This window comes from Sminthopsis crassicaudata, chromosome 5 (assembly GCF_048593235.1).
Source record: "Sminthopsis crassicaudata isolate SCR6 chromosome 5, ASM4859323v1, whole genome shotgun sequence".
Taxonomy (NCBI): Eukaryota; Metazoa; Chordata; class Mammalia; order Dasyuromorphia; family Dasyuridae; genus Sminthopsis; species Sminthopsis crassicaudata.
The window spans coordinates 23,728,889-23,750,215 of NC_133621.1; the positions used below are offsets into that span (position 1 = coordinate 23,728,889).

General features: G+C 42.7%; 1 protein-coding gene across 4 annotated transcripts in view; it reads left to right on the plus strand.

Moving 5' to 3' along the window:
* NEK10 (NIMA related kinase 10) overlaps positions 1 to 21,327 on the plus strand; it is a 223,887-nt gene that overhangs the window by 19,052 nt on the left and 183,508 nt on the right. For all 4 annotated transcript variants that reach the window (XM_074268058.1, XM_074268060.1, XM_074268059.1 and 1 more), the window contains exons 2-5: positions 4,845 to 4,955; positions 5,191 to 5,251; positions 16,564 to 16,694; positions 19,259 to 19,357. In XM_074268058.1, the coding sequence (XP_074124159.1) occupies positions 4,882 to 4,955; positions 5,191 to 5,251; positions 16,564 to 16,694; positions 19,259 to 19,357 (365 nt within the window). In that variant the 5' untranslated portion in view covers positions 4,845 to 4,881. The remainder of the gene's footprint in view (positions 1 to 4,844; positions 4,956 to 5,190; positions 5,252 to 16,563; positions 16,695 to 19,258; positions 19,358 to 21,327) is intronic.

Sequence of the window (21,327 nt, forward strand, 5' to 3'; positions counted from 1 at the left end):
TTCACTACCAAAATCCTTACCTCTTTCGGCTACCCATCTTGGCTTGGCCACCCAGGCTAGGAGCCAGGGTGAACAGCACGAGGTTAAAGAGGGCGGTTGCTGCCTGCAGTGGGCTTACATAGGGCCTGTGAGGTCACACACACAGCCAATCAGCGAGAGAGTCACCCATTACGAAGCTATCTCAATATGGCCAGGATCCCGCCCAAGGGCAGTCCTAATACCCACAGAAATTATTTCTGGGCCTCAATCTCCCGATGCACTGTGTCCGCCCATTTAAAGGGCCCTTACAGATGTAAGTCTCTCTGGCCTCTCTGTATTCATCCTGCTGGCCATTTCTTACAGAACAATAATATTCCATAACATTCATATACCACAATATATACCACATTCAGCCATTCTTCAACTGATGGGCATCCATTCATTTTCCAGTTTCTAGCCACTACAAAAAGGGCTGCCACAAACATTTTTATCCATTTATTTTAAAATCAGATATATCCTGTTCTTCTTCTTTAGCTTTGACTAGAGCCTTTTGTATTCTTGTCATAGGGGATGGATACAGCTGCTTCATGGGTGATGCTGGTGGTGTCACTGCCCCTCCCCCTCTTCCTTCTCCCACCACTCATGGAAGGTTAATTGAAGGGGATAGATCAGGGGATGGGGAATGCCCTACTGTCTCCTGCTGTGAAGCACCTTATTCCTTAATTTCATCAGCATTGTACTTTCTTGCCTAATTCTTCATGCTTTTCAGCTGTTTTATCAGTACCTTCTCCCTCCTGCACTTTCTTCTTTTTCCTTATTCTATAACTTATTCAATTTCCTAAAGCTGATTGTATTGTTTATATGTATAGAATGTTTCTTTAGGAATCGAATCAGGACCATTATCATTGCAATATTCAATTAGTTGCTCTTCTACTCGTTTTGCTCTAATTCTTCTTCCATAGAGAACCAAGGATATGTGTACTGTACTGTTTCTAAAAGTCCAATGATCTGCTCCCAAGTTATAATCAAACCTTGGTTTTTTATTAGTCTAACTATGCTTTCTATATACTTTCTTTGGGATGGAGAAGGCTCTTTTGTAAACATTTGTCCCATTTCAGCTAAAACACTAGTTTAGCCCTTTACAAAGTTTTTCTTCTTGTCTAATTTTGTACTTACCCTAATTCCTGGGTCATGGAGGCTTTTCCACTGAACTCAGGATCATGTTAGTCTGGACTGCCTATTGTAAATCCTTAGCTCCACAGTCAGGCACCAATATGTAATGTTCTGGTTGGTTTTCTGGAGGTCTTGGGACCAGCCTTCGTTTCAACAGAGTAATCACCATGAGAATAGGCAGGAATAAAGTCCACATTCTTTATTGTCTCCTTCACGGTCTGTCTCCTTCACCTGGGGCCTGGCTAGCTTTCTGGAGGCCCTTCAGACGGGCCTTGGTCTCAATGGGAGAAGCAGGAGGACAGCCAGCCACCACAGTGGCGGGAGATGGAGTGAATGTCTCTTGTCCAGTCCTTGTTGGCTCCTATATTCTATTATAAGTATATCATCGTAGGTGTCAATCTTGTAGAACTATATTAAATACTAAGTACATGTAAAACTAGATAACCATTGTCTTATCAATTCCACTGAATTAATACCTTGTTGTAGGACTAAATCAATCATACTGAGCCTTAAATATATTTCTCCAAAGTTTCAGCCCTCTACAGAGAATAGTTGAGATTTTTTAAGGATCCAAGACATGGGAACATGTGTGTAAGCAATAAAATGAGCAAGGAACAACAAATGAGTTGGATGATAAAAGTCTGAAGAGAGAGAGAGGAAGGCAGCTCCAAATAAATATGGGAAGTGATGGAATTGAGGCCATAAAGGGACTGGCTCCTACTTTCTTGGTAAAACAAGAGGCAGAGTCATCTTCTGAGAGGAGAGATTGAAGGATTTGCAATTAGGCTGGAGGACGATGCATTTGGAACAGCTATAGCTGGAGAGAGAGTATGGAAAGAAGGATTTTGTGCAGCATTAAGGTCTACTTGTAATGAGATGAATTTGTAATAGACCCAATCATCAGGGTTTTATTCCTCTGCTTGTGTTCAGCTTTGGGGGAATATGATATAAAGGAGGTTAAGTACCCCTGCCTTCAAAATGCTCTTCTAACAAGGTGTCTGCTTGTTCATACAAAATTCCCCCAAAGACATTGCAACTGAGTCTGTCTTATCCATTTATTACTATCAAGCAAGTTCAAAAGTAGGGGAGTATGTTTGTCCATAAACAGTGAAGTCCTCCCCATGCTCCCTTCTGATGATGACATTTATCCAGTCCCGGAAGATCTGTAGAAGTGGGCAGGTAGCGAGCAACAGCCAGCCAGCATTTAAGTGCCTCGTAGGGGTTAACACAGTGCCGACCACTGGGGATAAAGGGAAGGTGAAACACAGCCCCTCTCCACAAGACTTTGGAGTCTGCACTGGGGAGACTATGTGCAAACAAGATAGAGATGGGAGAAAGGGAGTCTCAGAAGGCACTGGCTGAAATTGTGGAGGGCTAGGGAAGGGGGACTTCAGCTGAGATCTGAGGGAAGCCCAGTGAGGGCGGGGTTGGGTTGTTGCAGGCCTGGGGAGCGCTGGTGAAAATGCTCTGAGTCAGGAGGTGGAGTTGGGAGGCTGGTGTTCCGGGGTCTAGGGGTATGTGGAAGGCAGGGAAATGTTCTGAGAGGAGAGATTGAAGGACTTGCAATTAGGCTGGAGGACGATGCATTTGGAACAGCTATAGCTGGAGAGAGAGTATGGAAAGAAGGGGTATGTGGAAGGCAGAAAGCTGGGAAGAAGGAGCCAGAGTAGGAGGGGTTTAAAAGCCAAACCACTTTTTGTATTTGGGACCACTGGGGTCGATCGATTTAGTGATATCACATGGTCAGATTTGTGCTTTAAGTAGTGGTGTGACTGCTGTGGGGAGGGTAACCCTGGGGGCTCTTGTCCAAGCAGAGGGTGATGGAAGCCTGCGCCAGGGTGGTCTTGGTGTCGGGGAGTCTGTATGAGAAACGTTACCAAGGTAGAAATGATTGGGTTTGACGATGGATTGGACAGTGGGGTGTGAGAGGGAAAAGTCAAGGCTATAACATGTAGATTGTGGGGCTAATTAGGACTGGGAGATGGTAGCTCCCTTGGTAGTCATAGGGAGTCATAGGAAGTCATAGGGAGAGGGATGGTTTTGGGGGAACTGTAATGACTTTAGTTTTAGATACATTGAGTTTGACATCTATGTGACATTAAGGTCGAGATGTCTGGTAGACACTTGGACACACTATGAGAGAGACTGGGAAGAGAGAGCTGAGAATTATTTGCACAGAGGTGATAATGGATTGTAGCCATGTTGATTGGCTTCCGGGATGAGATTTCTAACCCTTCAATGTGTTTGAATTAATCATCCACACAGGAAAAACCGAGTACCTGGGGCCTGGGCCAGCTTTCTGGAAGCCTTCAGACAGGCCTTGGTCTCAGTGGATGTTTCTTGTCCAAACTATGGCATGAAACTGGATGGACATGCGTGTATATATGTGTGTGCATACATACATGGTGTGTATAAATATGGACACCTAGAGCTTGTACATATACTATACCTAGATAATTAGCCAGGCCTAGAATGGAGGAGAAACTGGAGAGCGGAATGACTTGTCTCTGGGAAATAAATAGCCCAGTTTTCCATGAAGTCCAAACTTCTCCATGAAATTAAGGCCTGCTTTTAAAATGACCGCTATCTTCTGGTGAGATTTTGTGGTCATTAGTCTTGGAGTGCCATAATCTTGGAAGAAGTGGATCCAGGGTGACTCAGGGAGACGTGCCATATTTCAGGTGAGGAAGTATGTGAGAGAAGCAGCTCGAATATCTCGGGATGAAAGTCCGTGTGCCCAGAAAAAGGCTTGAGAGTCAGTAGACAGTCTAGGGACACTGTTGGTCTCTGTTGCTCATCCTCAGCAGGGCTGACATTGTTGTCATGGCCCTTTCTCTCTCCCCATAGTATATTTACCAGAAAACTGTCCATGAGCTGGATAGCAGCAGATGAGGGGTCAGCTGGATGCTGGAACCATTAGCTCCATCAAGATCACAGGGCCAGATCTGGCCAAGACATAATGGGAAGAAATTCAGAAATGTGAGCGGACCTTTCCCTAACACTTCCTGAGACGAGGATCTGACCCAAGCTGTTGGGCCTGCCCACTTCTCCCCAGGACTTCGGCAGTGTAGACCCAGGACAGCTTCTCCCAGGACCAGACGAGCTCTAGGATTTCCAAAGGAATATTTACATATGTTACTCTCAGCTCTCTGCCGGGCTTCCCTGTGAAAGCAAAGCGAGAGAGGGCCCACCCAGGTGTTCTGGTTCTCAGCTTTTACGTCTCTTAACTTGTGGGTAGTCTAGACACTTTCTCAATCGCCTGGAGGTGGTCAATGAAGAGACGGCTCATACTATGGGCAGGTGGTGGCAGGTGATGTGGGGGGATTGCAACATTCAGTTTCCTGTAAACATTGGGTAGCGTAATTTCATGGACCGTCCTATAATCCCAGACGTGTTAAGAGACTGTTACACAATATACACAAAATAAATCCAAATTGGTAGGGATATTAATATTATAATTTACATAGTGCTTCGAAAGTTTTTGTATTCTTTTGGGATAAAACTTGTTTTTTTATTTATTAAATTAATTTTGCTATTTTGAATTATTTGGTAGACAAATAAATATAGCTCTTTTTTTCTTTCCTCTCTCTGTGTCTCTCCTTTCTTCTCTCTCACTCTTTCTCTTTCTTTGTGTTTCTCTCTCTTCTCTCTGTCTTTGTCTCTGTCTCTCTCCTTTCCTCTCTCTTTTAAAGGAATGCAATGTTAATCCTGGGGCATTGATGTTCTACAATGCCTGATCAAGACAAAAAGGTGAAGACCACAGAAAAATCAGCAGAGAAGCAGCAACAAGGAGTCAGCACTAGGTCAGTATCCTGCGCCCGGGGATGCTCCACAGTCGCTCCTTGATAAGGGAACCAGTTCCCCAAGTTTGGCTCCTTAATGGAAACGCTGTTAGAGTCGCCCGGGGTCACATAGCTCACCCCAGCCTGCGCTGCTGCCAAGTCCCAGGGGGTAATGTCACCAGGAGCCGGGGTGTGACCTTTGTGGTTGTACACAGACACTGTTTTGTTAAATTTCTGTTGTTATTCTTTATCCTAGGGACTACTCAGATCTTAAAAGACTTCGCTGCCTGTTAAACGTTCAGTCAAGCAAACAACAGGTATTTTTTTTCAGCGGTCAATCTGAAGAACCCTATGGTAACTGGAGAGAATGTGTTATTTTAAACCGAGTGGCTCTGTTGGCTTAGGGGGCTCCCCGGGAGCCTCTCCCTTTGCCTGCAGCCTTGGAGAGCTGAAGGGAGCGGGGGGAGGGTCCTGGGAGATGAGTGACTATCCCAGTTCCGCTTGGGGAGGACAGGGAAAGGGCCCAGAGAGACAGGAAGGCCCATTGGGGAGCATTGACCAGCAGCAGCCGCCTGTCTCCTCTCCTGCCAGCTCAACAGCTGGAAGCCAGTTTCTTCTTGCCCCCTCAGTGATGTGGGGCTTGGTTCTGCCCAAGGCAGAACACCCTTAATTAGGAGGATGTTCTGACACGGAGCTGGAATCTGCCTTGCTCCAAACTCTCCCCATGGGCGCTGCTCTGGGAGCTGCTCTCAGCTCGCCTTTCGTGGGGCCACGTCCCTGCTGGCCTCGGCCTTTTCAGGTCAACCACCCTTGATCTTTTCAGCTCCGACTCACGCCACGTGGCATCCTTCCCTTTCCCCGTGCCCCTCCTCGGCATCTCCTCGGCTTTTCAGTTGGCCTCCTTCCTGTTTTCCTATATTTCTCTTCAAATGGGCTCTGACCAGTGCAGAATATGGAACCACGGCCATCTCCCTTGTCCTGGGATCTCTGATCAGGCATTAACTTTTGGGGAGGAAACTTCCCACTAGGAGATTAATGTCTGCTAAAACTCATAGAGCTTTCTCAGGTCAAATGTGAACTGCATGTGACAAACACTCTTGTGGGTGAGCGCACACATACACACACACTCTGTCTCACACACACAAGCACACTCACACTCACACTCACACTCACACACACACACACACACAAATTTACACAGAATCCCCCTTGCATTTTATCTTGTCAGCTTTGCTCCTTGCTCCAGTCTATTCTCAGGCCATTTTTGAATCTTGATTGTCTCACCAAACTCTCCCCCAGCTTTTTGTCATTATTAGGACCTGTTTTAAGCTACTTGTCCCCAAATCATTCTAGAAAGCATTTTTAGACTGAAGTTGTTGTTATTCAGTCATATACAACTCTTGGAGACCCCATTTGTGGTTTTCTTGGCAAAGATATAGGAGTGGTTTTGCCATTTCTTTTTCTAGCTCATTTTCTAGATGAGGAAACTGAGGCAAAGAGTGACTTTTCCAGGGTCTCATGATTAGCCGTATTTTGACTCAGGAAGATGAGTCTCCTTGACGCTGGACTCGGCACTCTATCCATCGTGCCCCCTAACTTATTACCTTAGTCTGGACCACTTTGAGAAACCTTACGTTACTGTAAGTTCCAAAGCAATACGCTGCCATAAAACATTTTTATATAATTTTTCTCAACGTCCTATCCAGTTTTTAAAGAGAGAGGAGAATGATCACTCAGGAAGAATGTCTTCCTGAAGTTACCCAGGCCAAGAGAATGAGGAAACTCTGATTAACTCAGAGAAGCATTTCTCGATTTCACCTTTGACCAAGGAAAAGGCAGAATTCATAGGAGGAGAATTTGAAGGATGGTTGAATGCTTTTAGGAAAATGATTCTCTAGGAAACAAGTACTTAACAAGTGCCTTCTGTGTGCTAGACACCATTAAGCGCTTTACAAATATTCTCTCATTGAAATGCTGAACGTTAAGCGAGTATTGTTCTTTTTTTGATAAATTAAAATTCATCTGAACTTTGTGACTGTGTTTTATCTTATATGGAAGTTTGTCTTTTGTTTGGGAATACTATAAACTATGAGTGAAAACGGATTTTGATAGCAAGATGGATTTCTGTGCCTTTAAATTTTCTAGCAAAGATGCTTAGAATGATTTAATTAATAACTTTGTCCTTGGAAGATTTGTGCTTAAAATGTTTCTGTGATCTTTTTTCCCCCTTCAAATTATGTCTCTCCAGTTCCTTTCCCTTCTCTTCAATTGAGCAAATTAATAAGAAAAGAAAAACAAATTAAAAAAAAATAAAGCCCTCAATCTATAGCCACATAGTCTGGTAAGACAAATTCCCAGATTGCCCTTGTCTGAAAATGTCTTTTTGCATCTTAAGTTGATCTAATCTTTATCCGAAGGAGAATACCATGCTTCACCTGAACCCTTTTGGGCTGGGAGTGTGTTGTTTAGAGTTTTTCTCTTGTGACATTGTGGTCCAAACTGTAGAAATTGTTCTCCAGATTCTGCTCACTTTGGTCTGTATCAGTTATTAGAAGTTGATCCAGTTTCTTTGGCAACTATTTCATCATTTTTTCTTGAATAATAAGTATTCTGTCATATATTTGTAGTGCAGTTTGTTTGGCTATTCCCCAATAAGAGGTCAGCCATTAGTTTCCAATTTTAACTTGTTAAGAAAAGAGTATATATAATAATAAATATAATGATATTTGATACATATAATTATTAATATAAAATATATGATTATATATCAATAAAATAATTAATTAAAATTACTGCTCAGTATATATTAATTTTCAACATATAAATATTTTTGGATCTATAGGTCTTTTTCTTGTTTGATTCCTTTGGGGGTAAGGGCCTGGTTATGGAAGTCAAAGATTCAGCATATTTTAGTGACATTTTGGGGTACGGTTCCAAATTTCTTTCAGGATGGTTGGACCAATTCCTCCACCACCAACAGTGTATGTGTGCCTTTTTCCCCAAAGCACTTACAGTAGTAAAGAAGCCTCTGAAGCTTCTTGGGCAGGGAAGTAACAGGATCAGGCCTATATTTTAGCACCTTCTGTTTGGCAGTTACAATGTAGGCTGAACTGGAATGGGGAGAAAGTGCATGTCAGGAGACTAGTGGGGGAAATTATTTCGGTAATCCCAGCGAAGGGAGGTTGAAGGTTCCCACCGGCTTATTGGCAATGTGAGTGAAGAAAGGGAGTTAGATTCACCAAGATTAGACAGTTGGTTGGCTGTGGGGTTGGAAGGAGTGGGAGGAAGAATGAAGAATTGACTAACTAAGGTTGGAGAACTGGGAGACTGGAGAAATTGGGTCAGAGTTGGCATAGGTAAGGGTTATTGGGAGGAAGAGTGGGTTGAAAACCTGCTGTGGGAATGTGGGTTTTGAAATGCATGTGGCGGACTCTGCAAGCTGTTGGAGAGGGACTAGATCTCAGAAGAGGCGTCAGGAGTGGATGTGCGGAGTGGATGTGCGGAGTGGATGTGCGGAGTGGATGTGCTGATTTGGGAGTCATTTGCATAGAAATCCGTGACAGTTGAATTTCTGTTGGGATCATCAAGTAATGTAGAAGAAGAAAAGAGCCCATCCACCAGGGATCGTGCCAAGGATGCTGCTGCTGCAAGACATGGAAAAGAGGGAGTCAAACTAGTATGAGGGAACCCCAAGAGGACAGTATCACGGGAAAGAGGGAGAAGTGTGTATCCATGGGGAGGGTGGCAGCAGGGCCCGGTGCCATAGAGGGGTTTTTTGCCCCCCTTTTTTGGACTTTAGAGAGAGAATAATCTCAGTTGAGACTTTCATCAGAAGCGGGATTGTAAGCCGTTGAAAACTGAGTCAGAGATAAGAAAAAAGTGGCTTCCTTAGTAAAGAGCTTTTGCCTTATCTTTCCTATCTAGGATTCTATGATCATGGGATTCCTTATGTGACCATTTCAGATTCACTTTGGTTTTCATATGTATACTATACCTCAGACTCCTGACCTGTTTTTCTGTTACTGAGCTTTGGTAGGTTTTAGACTGTCTAGAAACATAGTTCTGAAAAATCTCACTGCATTTTCTTGGTCCCGAGATTGGTGAATGGCCATGATCCTGAGGCACATCAGTCTTGACCTTCTTTCTGTAAACAAGACCAGAGGATAAGAGGAAAGGATAGGCCAGTGGAGCAAAGGCTCCCACGAGTTCCTTGCACAGGCAAAAGCAAGAGTTGGTGATGTGACCAAAGGTAACGAGAGCACGTTTTCATGGCACGTTTGGACCGTCTCCTGTGCAGCTTATACACCAGTATCCTTTATGGAAAAGAGAGACCTCAGGAAGAATTTGGTGCGGCTTTTCCATTAAATCATCTCTTTTCTGATACTCGGCAACTTCAAGCAAAGATGAGAATAGTCATTCAACTGGTCTGTAAGCATTTATATTAGGTAAGCACTGTGCTGAACACTGAGGACACAGATAACAAGACCGAACCAGTTCTTGTGCGGGGCTGGCATCCTAATGAGCAAGATAACGAGCACATATATAAGTATATATGGAATAAAAAAGGCAGCAAATCCCAAGTGGTCAAATACAAAGTCTGCTGGGAAAGAAGGCGATAGCCAAGAGAACAAGGGGCAGATCCGTAAAGGTTTTGTGTAGCAAGAGCTACTGGAGCTGCAACTTGAAGGAATTTGGAATCTGTTAAGTGAAGATGAGTACAGAGTTGAGTCTAGTCATGATGGACACCTGGGGGGCAAAGGGAGGTGGGAGAGGGAGCGGTCTGAAGAACAGAGAGAACACCAGTTTGGCTTCGGTGTAATCATGGTCGATATCCAGTCAGACCAGAAAGAGTGGTGGAGAGCGGGGGGTGGAGGGCTTTCCAAGTGACACAGAGTTTCTGATCAACCCTAGAGCAAGTGTTCTCTTAAATCCCAGAACAGGGACCTAATAGAAGTGATTGAGGAGGAGACTGACATGGCCAGGCCTGAGCTGAAGGAAGATTGCTTTGGCAGCAGTTTGTTGGAGGTAGTAAAGTGGTGAGAGGCCTGAGGCAGGGAGACCAGAGAACGCTTTTGTATGAACTAGGCCAGAGGGACAAAGTCTTGCACTGAAGTGGGTTAGGTCTGAGCTGGGTCATGGGTTGGGTTGGTGACTTGGGATGAGGAAGGTGAGGAACGGAGATAATGTCAGGAGCCTCAGGGACTGAGTGATGGCGGTACCTCCAGCACATTTAGGAGAGGGAGGATTTGAAGCAAAGACAGTGAGCTGTTTCCTGGACTTCCATAGGAGAGATGGAGGCTGGTCCTTGGATCTGGGATTCATCTGCCCAGAGAGAGTCAGTAACACTTGGGAGATGTCAGAGAGAGGGAAGAGAAGAGATCTCTGATCCAACCTTGGGGAAGACTCCTAGATTGGAGCCTGGATGTGGCCAGATGTACACGGACAACCAGGAGAAAGGAACCTGAACAGGCGATATCTGGGCAGAAAGAATGGCCAGAGGCATCCAGGGATGCCCACAAGAAGTGGGGAAAGACCTAATAACTTTGGGCAGTTCAGAGAGCAGCAGCGTCCTTAGAGCAGCTTCATTTGGGTAATGGGGCCAGAATCTGGTTTGCAAAGGTTGGAAAATGGTAAAAATAAGTTTGGAAACAGGAGTCAGGATTAAGAGGCCAAAGCCTCACTCTTACAGAATGAAATCTTAAAATGAAAGCAGTAGCTTAAAGAGCACCTGGGACACAGTGGCAATAAGGCCATGCAATGATCAGCTGGGATGGACTCTTCAACAATTCCAAGTTTATTGGGATGAAGAGAGCCATCTGCATGCCGAGAGAGAACGACGGAGACTGAATCTGGTGCAAAACAATTGTGTTTTCAAATTTTGTTGCTGTTCTTGAAATTGTCATTTGTTTCTTCCTTCCTTGTGTTTTTTCCCCCTTTTAATCTGATTTTTCTTGTGCAGCATGAGGAATGTGGAAATATGTTTGGAAGAGTTGCACATGTTTAACCTATATAGGATTGCTTGCTGTCTAGGGCAGGGGAAAGGGAGAAAAATATTGAAGAAAAAGGTTTTGCAAAGATGAATATTAAACACTGTCTTTGCATGTATTTGGAAAAATGAAATATTATTAATAATTTTAAAAAAGCAACAGAGGAAAAAAAACATTGGATATGGCAAACACATAACATAACAAAGAATGAAACTTCTTATATTTTCAGAGGTAGGAAATGACTAGTTATTGATGTTGGAGTCATTCCTGAATCAACTCTGGGTGGAGGCACACCACTGGTTTATTAGATGAAAGATCAGAATTTGTACAAAGCTAGAAGAAAGGATAAAAGTGAAAAAAAGGTATTGGGGGAAGGGGGAGATCAATACAAAGGTCCATAGCCTGTCTTACAAATAATTATTCATGCCAAACTGTTAAAGTACATTTTCTCATAAAATGTAATGAAGGAAGAAGATAGATGCTTTTGGGTAGTATTAGCGTAATCATTAGATAGTAGCAGTGGAGCAAAAGTCCAGTTTAAGGAAAGCTTGGCAAGAGATCCAACTAAGTTAAGTTATCATAGGAATGTTTAAGGAGAAAAGAGGAAGAACAATAAGTAAACAAAAATTGGAGATGTTCTGCAGAGAATTGGAGATAATAACTTTGTTTTCACTGTCAAGGAGAGTGGACCCTAATATCATAGCCCAGAATCTGGTTTTAGGAGATGTAGAAATGGCATTAAGTCAAGTAAAGATGGGGAAAGAAGCCGGATTGGGCCAAAAGTTTGTAGAAGTGATCTGTGCTGTAGGAGAAATAGTTGTGAGGCATTGGGGATCAGTGTGCAAGATAACAAAAGGGGAAAAATGATCAAACGTGTGGGAAAAAAACTTTGGACTTTATTAAACTGAAAAATGGATGTCTCCCCACAATATTAACAAGTACCAATGCGTGTCTATCCTTCACCTACATGAAATATTTTTGAGTCATGTATATATGAATCGAAGGCATCCTTAAGAGCAGGAGTTTTCAAACTGTGGCCCACTGAGGACGTTTATGCGCCCGCCGGATTATGGCAAATGGGCCGAGGGGCGGAGACAGTGTGAGTTTTTGTTTTTACTATAGTCCAGCCCTTTAACAGTCTTGAGGGACAGTGAACTGACCCCTATTTAAAAAGTTTGAGGACCACTGCTTAAGAGTATTTAGTAGGGAACAACTCTCACAAGAGATATTTGTTAATGTATCATATCTTTCTCATTATGCAACTGACTGAAAGATGCAGAGAATGTAAGGTTTTGCTGCACTCACTTGTTGATGATTAAAAAAAGTATTTGTATTGGGAGAGCAAAATGCTTCCTCCCACCCTCTCTTCTGTTATGGTGCATTCCATTTATAAATTGAAATCATTCACAATTCTTTGAAAGATATTGAAAATAGAAATCATTCCGGTCCTCAAACTGGGCTATTTTTAATTTTAAATCTCTTCCATAGAATTGAAATGTTTACAAGCATCAGACAAGGCAGAAAACAGAGAGATGATTGTTAGCCACAAACATCTGGCCCCTGTGATGGAGATCTCCTTGGAGGGCGAAGGTGGAAGGTGTCTAAGCTGAGGGCTCTCAGGGGGATAGAAACAGGGGCCTTCAGCCTGATGATTGAGTGACTTTCCTATATGGTGTGAAGAGGAGAAGGCTGCTGTTCTGGTGTGGCAGTTAGGCTTGGAGAGTGCGCCTGAACTGACGAGTTAGGTTACAGATGCATCTGTGTATTTAAGATTCATCTCGGCTACTTTCTCATGGGGTGGATCAAGCGCTTTGTTTAATTCTTGATCCACAGTGTCTGTCTCAGACAAGTGAAGGTGCCAGACTCCCAAGTGCCAGGTCTTGGGCTCGCTGCTGTATTCTAAAATTATATTTGTTTTCGATTCAGGCTGACCTTTATCCTCAATCATTTCCAATTATCCAAGATTTTATTGCATAGTCTAGACATATGTGCTCTTATCTCCTATTGAGTTCCTGTCATACTGGCTTATTAAAACTTTAGGGAAATGAATTTTCCCAAAGCATTGTGTGTCACATTCTTTCCCATGCCATGCTGCTACTCTTGATGCTCATTCTGAATTATTCCACAGTAAAAGGAAGACAGATAACAGGGCTGTATGGTAATTTATCTTTTAATGTTTTGAGTGTTCAGTCTGATGGCAGGAAGGTGCTCTGTAAGAAACTGGCAGTGTCATTACCATCATTGCTGCGTTATCATTAGATGGAATCTGGCATGGTTTTGCCAATAAAAAAATATCAAAATTTCTCTATCTTTTTCTATGGTTATTTGTCTCTCTTTCTCTCAGACTTGTTTGTATAACTGAGTGCTAGCTTTTGCTGTCCACTGAAGGAAATAGCTTTCCAGTGACTGCCTATGTCCTTCCCTTTATTGTTATAGCTCAGAAGACATATTAAGATTCGGAATGTTGTTTGTGACTGTAAGATCAATGAGAAGCAATTTGAATTGTTAAAAGTAATATTTTCCGCAGGCCATTATGGCGTAATGTATTCTTATTTGACTTAATTATGAGTGGAAATAGTAGGCTTTGGGGACAGAATATGGCATTATCGGTCCCTAGTGAATGTATATTGAAGGAGACAGAGTTATCTTCTTTGTACTCTGAAAGGGACTCCCAAGTCCCTCCATGGGGATGGAGCTAAGCTAATAGTGAAGGAATACTAATGGTGAAGGAATAAGAAAGGTCTGGAAAGAAGAAAAAATGAGTTGGTCATTCTTTTTTTTTTTTACCTTCATCTTTGAGTGGTTATCTTTGAGATGTCATGTCGTATTTGTGTGTGGAACTATGGGAAGAGTGGTCAATGGGAAACGGAAGATCCCTGTGCTAGTTCCTTTATATATTCTAGATGATAACTGTCATCATGAGCAGGTTGTATGCTAATTAGGACTCCATTTTATCATCTTTAAAATGGGAAGTGATCATCAAGACCCCTCCTGGCTCTGAAAGGAAAAAAAAAAGTTGAATCTGTGATTCTATCAACGTTGTCTCCAAACCAAGAGGCTGAAATAGGCCTTGAGTGACTTAGATTGAAACCTGTTGTACTAGGGGATGGAGAGAGTCCTAAAACTTCTTTTTCAAAGCATGTTGGTTTTGAATCTGGAGAAGGGTCTAATAGATGGCTTTTTTCTGCAACATGAGATTTTTTATTAATTTATTAATAATTTAAATTATTAATAAAATTCACAAAAGCTCTGAGATCCCAAGTACTTTTTAATGGGAAGTAAGCTTTTCCAGTTTGTTAAATTATATATATATATATATATATATATACACACATATATATAATTTAACAAATATGTATATATATGTGTATGTGTATATATACATATATATACACATACACACACATACACACACACACACATATATAGTCAGTAAATATTCACAGGCTTCTTTCCTTATCCACATATTGTGTATTAAAGATACTAATTCTCAATAACAGCACTTAGGAAGCGATTGAAAGATCCCTGGTGAGAGGTAAGGACTAGAGTGGTGGCTCAAGGAGAGAAGTGAACATCTACAAGAGATGGGGGGATGTCCACGTTGTAATTTTAGTAACTGGATGGATATGTGGGGATTGGGGGAGAGACCGGGATGAAACTGAGGTAGAAGAATAATGAGACCCTTTTCAGAAAAGGCAAGAAGGAGGCTGATTTTGGTAGAATGATCGTGAATCCTTTTTGATACATTGAGTTTCTGTTTCAAAATGTCCAAAAGACATAGGTGATGGTTGACTGGATTTTAGGAGGGGAGACTAAGACTGGAAGTTAAACAACTAAATGTAACTGCTTTTGTCCCATTTCATTATTTCATTTATAGCTCTTTTCCCATTCTCTCTTGAACTTGGGTGTCTACTTATTTACAAAAGACATCTTGGCTTAGTGGATAGAGCCAGGAAAACTTGACTGCAAGTCATGTTTCAGACACTAGCTGTGTGACTGTGGACAAACATTTCTTGTTTCTGGAAAGTTTTTTGTTTGTTTTTTGACATGTCAGATGTTCCATTCACACTTGCCCCTCCCCCTTTATTTAATTTTTTTGTTGTGATGTTCCAAACATACATGGCTTATTATTTTGCTCATGTTTTTCTCTAATTTCCTGTGTTTATTGACGAATATTGGATTAAATTGAATTTTTAAATGAAGGCTTCTCTATTAGCTGCTTGCAAAATTTGTTGCTTCTGTTGAAATCCTCAAATTTAATAACTGGCTTGGAGTTAAAAGAACAGGATTTTCCTCTAGAGGTGTTTTGTGAAGTATATCAAGAAACTCCATATTTGGTCACTTGTAGTCAAACATTCTGGGCACATAAAGTTAATTCCTACCATGTGCTATTCACACTGTTAAGTTTATCACTCCTTCTGCACTGGTAAATTAGTCAGAGTTGTTAGTCACCTTAACTAAACTAAAATATTCATTACTTGAAAGTAGTCATTTGCTTCTTTTCTGTCATTGTTTTATCCTTGCCTATATTTTTGAACTTCAAATCTTTCTCTTTTTCTAGCCGCTACTACTTTAGAGAGCTTCTTCATCATGTGGTCTAAGATGTCTGCTCTGTTGTCATTTTGGAGAGTTCTGCTTTCCGACTTAATGTCTATCCTACTATTCCTTTTAAAATTTTGTTATCTTTTTTGAAACATTCTGGAGTTTCTTGTTGCCTCGTGATCTCTGGGGGTCCATGTAATTCTTTTGTTTTTCACTAGGGTTAGGTTCATTTTCCTTTAGAGGGTATAATTATCCAATGTGTTGAGTAATATTTTTTTTCTGTCATCTTTGTGAATTTTCCTGTTTGTTTATGCTCTTCTCTTGGCTCCCCCCCCTTTCCCCTCCTCCTCTTTCGTCTCATGTTCTCCCTACATTGGGCACACCTGTCCCCTTTTCACTGTCATGTTTATCGTTCTTCTAGTCCAGTCTTTGAGGCTGCATCTCCTCAGCTGCTTGGGTAGTTTGGGGGTCCAGGTGTGGCAAAGACTTAGCTAAGGTTCCTTTCTTGTGACCCCAGAAGCCCCTTCCCCTCTAGCCAGTTCGGGCCTGTTATACCTTTGGCCATCTGCCTTCCACAGATTAGTTTTCTTCAGGTGGCAAGCCAGACTCGGTGTTGTGTGACCGTTCGGATTGTGGATGGGATTCAGATCTGGAGAAAATGAGTCTGTGTTCCCACAGCTGGATCCCGAAACATGAGCCTGGGTGACCTTGCCTGATGTGAGGGTTTGGGGGTGCTGAGAATGAAAAGTTTTTAGTGTGCTTTTATTCTTGTGGTCTCTGCTTTAATTGGTACAGATCTGGTCCTGGATATCCAGGCGTATAGTAGTTAGCTACTAACCTGAGTTCAAATGCTAGCTGGACCCTGATTCTGGAGAAGTCATTCACACCCTTTTGGCCTCAAGAGTCCTGCTCTGCAGCCTCCCAGGGCGGCCTTGAGCCTAACACGGGATAGCCTATGTAAAGGGCTATAGAAATGGTGGCCGCAGTGGTCACCAAATGCAGCTGGTTTCTCCCATGCTTTGTTACTTTGCCTGGCACTCTGAAGACTTCGTAGTTAGAAGAGGTTCATGTATAAATGCGAGCCTTTGTCTTTTCTGCAGCTTCCAGCCATTCACTTTGACAGTGCCCAGAATAGTATGACGAAATCTGAACACGCTCTCAAGGCTGGTGGACACAGGAGTCGGGGTCATTGGCAGGAGTCCACGGAGGCCGTTGAGCTGGAAAACTTTAGGTAAGTAACGCACGTCTGCCCGACTCACATCTCTGTGAGGAGCCAGGACTGGCACCGGGCTCTGCACCGCGGGCCTTTGATTGCCTTCCTCTAGGGGCCTCAAGTGCTCTTGAACCTGGGAACAACAAGACAGAGGACACTTGGGGTCTGATGGCAGAACGAGAGCGGGACGTGTCTGTGCTCAGTGTGGACACCTGTGCATCTGGGCCTTCCTCAACCAAGGGAGGTTTCCCAAGGTTTGATCTGGGTGGGTCCAGTTAACTCTGACTTATTCTGAACAAAGGGCTTCTGTCCATAACAAAGTGCAAGTAAGAGAAACAGTGATCTGGGTCATGTGGTTAACAAATGCCTTGGTTGTCACAACAAGAGAAAGTTTTCCTTGGTAGCTATAGAGAAGGTGTCTCTTCCTTCTTGAGCTAGAATGTGATTCTCAGGTCTCCATGTTTATTTCCCCATCATTGCTCAGACCTCCTGGAGACATGGTTCCTAGAGGCCACACCTCTTCCAGGAATCCCTTCTGTTTGCCTTTCTGAGGTCCTTAAGTGCCTTAATGCTGTGCAGAGATTGAATGGGTAGGAATGTCCATTTGAAATGGAGAGAGAATTTTGTAATTGGTTCCATGGGGAAAGTGTGAGAGCTCTAAAAGATCCAAGAGGCCCGGCGTTCATTTTAGATTGGGGAACAGACACAAGGCAGTTGGAGCCTTCCCTTTTAAAAGCCTGCTTGTTTTCCATCTAAAGGCTAAGTGTAGGAAAATTCACTGTGGTCTCTCTGACGCCAGCCATCATGGAGGCATGCAAAGGTGTTCTGGGAGCCCATTTCAGAAATGTTTCACGGCTACTTTGTGGGCATGGAGCCCCGAGCCCCAAAACCATTATACTCTTCGATAAATAGCTCATCCCTGGCTACATTCCTTTACAGCACAGAAATCCTTATTGCCCGATCTAGCCATCTCCATCCTGTCTTCAGTCAACTATCCACTCGCACCCTTTGATGCTGTTTTTCCTCGTTATTATGGCCATTTTTCTAACTCTTCATTTTCCTCCCACCCTTGGTTTCCACTATGACTTCTGTTGACACTAATGACCCTCAAATCTGTTTCTTTAGAACTTTCTCCTATAACTCCCTATCTTTATTTCATGAAATTAGAGACCTTCCTAGTTAGAAAGGGGCCTCCTCAACCCAGATCTGAGCAGAAATCCTCTCGACAGCTTCTCCAAGGGGTAGTGATCAGGCCTCCAGTGATGGAGAACCCATTATCCACCAAGCCAGCCATTTGGACTCATGGGCAGCTTTAATTCACTGAGTCTACATCTTGGTAACTTCCAGGTTATGTTTCTAGGGCCCCTCTCCTCAATGGCCTCCCATTTCTTACTGAATATAAGATAACATGTGAACTGCCATTAGGACGGAAGGGTTTTGTGATGCTCTGTTGCTACCTTGGATTTTGGGCAAGAGGCCTGGTGTTTGATTAAGCAGGGCCCTTCCTTCCTGGGCCTCAGTCTTCCCTCCTGTAAGTGTGTAAAGTAAGGGGGTTGCCTCATTGGCTGTCCAGATCCCACCCAGTGTTTAATCCCAGGCTCTAACACTCTCCATCTCCTCTTTCTAGTGAAATCAGAACGTTGCTTCTAGATGTGCTCCTCAGACTGTTCTCAGGGACTGGTCTTTTCCTAGGGGAAGGGAATTAACAGTGACTGAGCAGCTGCCACATCTCAGGTTCTTGATTCTCACGTCAGCCTGGGAGACGGGCACTATTACTTATCTCCATTTTGTAGTTGGGGAAACTGAGGCAGGCAGGGAGTGATCAAGTGCCTTGCCCAGGCCCCCCTAGACAGTGAGTGTCTGAGGCTGGATTTGAACCCAAGTCCAGGCCCGGCGTTCTCTCCATCGCACCACCAAGCTGCCCCTGTTCCCTTTCTGTATCCCGTCTCTCTCGGTCCTTAGAAAGGATGTACTGTCCCCCAGTACCCAAGTACCTTCTTTCTTTCGAGGCCTACCAGATAACACCTTTCCCTGAAGCCCCTTCTCTCCTCTTGTTACCCCTCTCCCGCACTCCAAGTCATAGAACTTGGAAATGTGTCTGCTTTCTTTAATTTCCACCATGGCAAATTAAAGCAGTTTGGTAACTGCAGTCACTCTTGGGCAGGCTCTTAAATGTGCCTTCAAGAGGGGTGAACTGGGGCTAATAGAGCCCTGAAAATGTGGACAGGTTAGCCCCTCGCTGGGCCGAGTTGCCGCTGCTTAGCCAAGCATTGGATTTAGTGAAAGGATCCCTCGTGGCCGAAGCCATGGCACCCTCTGGCCTCTTCCTTCCCCCACTTCTGTAAGCTAAATTTTGTTTAGGAAGGAGTTGGCTCATCTGATTTAATTCAGCAAAGCAGACTGGACGGGCTGTGTTTGATTATTGCATTGTCAGCCAGAGCTTTCTCCAGGTAGTAGGTGCTCATGTAAATTGTTAAATGTGGACAGTTAAGTAAAATTCCTCTGAATCTTGCCTTATGTTCCCTTTGAAAAAGACATTGCAAATTAAGATTGAAGGTGTTTTTCTGTTTGTTTTCCTTCAGTGTAAACTATAAGAATGAAAGAAATTTTAGCCAACATCCCCAGCATAAACTGTTTCAAGAGATCTTCACGGCCTTGGTGAAGAACAGACTTATATGCAGGTAAGGCTGAGTGAAGAAGGGGCGGTGGGAGTAGAGTGGGCTTCTTCCACACGGTTTTAGGGCAGTTTACAGAATTAAACATTTTATATGCACGAACAATTGGTGACAGGTTGTTATTGTTCAGTCTTTCAGTTATGTCTGACTCATTTAGGGTTTCCTTGGCAAAGATACTGGGGAAGTTTTGTCATTTCCTTCTTCAGCTCATTTGCCAAATGAGGAAACTGAGGCAGACTGAAGTCACACAGCTAGGAAGTGCCTGAGGCTGGATTTGAACTTGGGAAGTCTTGACTTCAGACCCAGTGCCGTCTCCCCAGCCTCACTAGCTGCCCAAGTGATGAGATAAAGATTTAAGTCCCTTAAAGGAAAGCAGATGTTTTTCCAGTGCTTGTCTTTAGCTACTTTTGGGCACTGCATTTGTTACTTTTAAGCAAAAAAGTATATGCATATTTGACTTGTGAACTTTTTCTTAGTTCTAAGCTGAAGAAAAAAATTGATTGGTCCCCTGATAAAGGACATTGGGTAATGTCATAGACCAGGGGTTCTCAAACTACGGCCCATGGGCCAGATGCGGCCCACTGAAGACATTTATGGGGCCTGCCGGGTTATGGCAAATGGGCTGAGGGGCGGAGACAGAGTGTGAGCTTTTGTTTTTACTCTAGTCCAGCCCTCCCACAGTCTGAGGGACAGGGAACTGGCCCCTATTTAAAAAGTTTGAAGACACTGACATAGACAATGTTGTACACTGTGGATTTTACAAGAGACACATAAACACAATTTGAATAGACATCCTTTTTTTTTTTTTTTTTTTTCTTCCTTAGCTGGGCTGACATAATAGAGGCTTAAATATTTATTTTTTGGTAATGTAACAACATAGGAAGATAGCTCAGAGAATCTAGACGGGGTGGTGAAAAACTGGAAACTAAGAGGAAGTCCAACAGTTAAGGAATGACTGAGTAAGTTGTGGGTTATCAATGTTGTGGAGTTCTACGATGTTGTAAGAAATAAGGAAATCCATGATTTCAAAGACACTGAAAGACTTGTAGGAATTGATGCAGAAAAAGTGAGCAGACTTAAGAGATCAATTAAGATTATAACATCAAGATGCAAAAATGAACAATTTTGAGGACTTTTGTAGATTATTGAAAAACGCAATGAGCAGAATCAGGAGAATAGTTACTCAATAGAAATGCTGAGATAACAATTTGGAGAGCTGTAAGAACTGTGATCAGTACAAGACTATTCTTGATTTGAGAGGACTGATGAGGAGACGTTCTCCAAAACAGAGAACTGGTAGATTCCAAATGGAAATCAGACAAAGTGATTTTTTAGTGAAGCCGTTGGAGGATTTTGTTTTGCTTGGCTCCACATTATTACAAGCAATATAAATTTCCTTTTCCTTTTTTTTTACCTTCTTCCTTCCTTCCTTCCTTCCTTCCTTCCTTCCTTCCTTCCTTCCTTCCTTCCTTCCTTCCTTCCTTCCTTCCTTCCTTCCTTCCTTCCTTCCTTCCTTCCTTCCTTCCTTCCTTCCTTCCTTCCTCCTTTTCCTTTTCTTTTCCAATGGGGCAGAGAGTAGGAGGAAGAGAAAATTGAATTTTGTTAATTTTTTTTTTAATAGAGAGGATGTTTGGGGAGTGCTACAGATATGCAATGTTGCATATACTTTCAATGAGGTCACTATGAAATCAGTATTGATTTTAAGAGCCATCTCGTTGAAATAAATGGGAATTTATAGTAAATATTTGTAATGTAAAACAAATTGATAAAACTGAAAATGAAAAAAAATAAAAGAAAGAATCTAGAACAAGAAAACACCAACTATCTTTACTGAGCCTTTGATTGATTTAGGTTGAAACACAAAATGGAATTCTCAAACAGGAGTCTCTAATGTAGAAATTCCATGAAAGACAGAGCCAGGCTTTTATTTTTAAAGCTTTTTGGCATCATTTTTTGCATCATTTCCTTTTAACGCC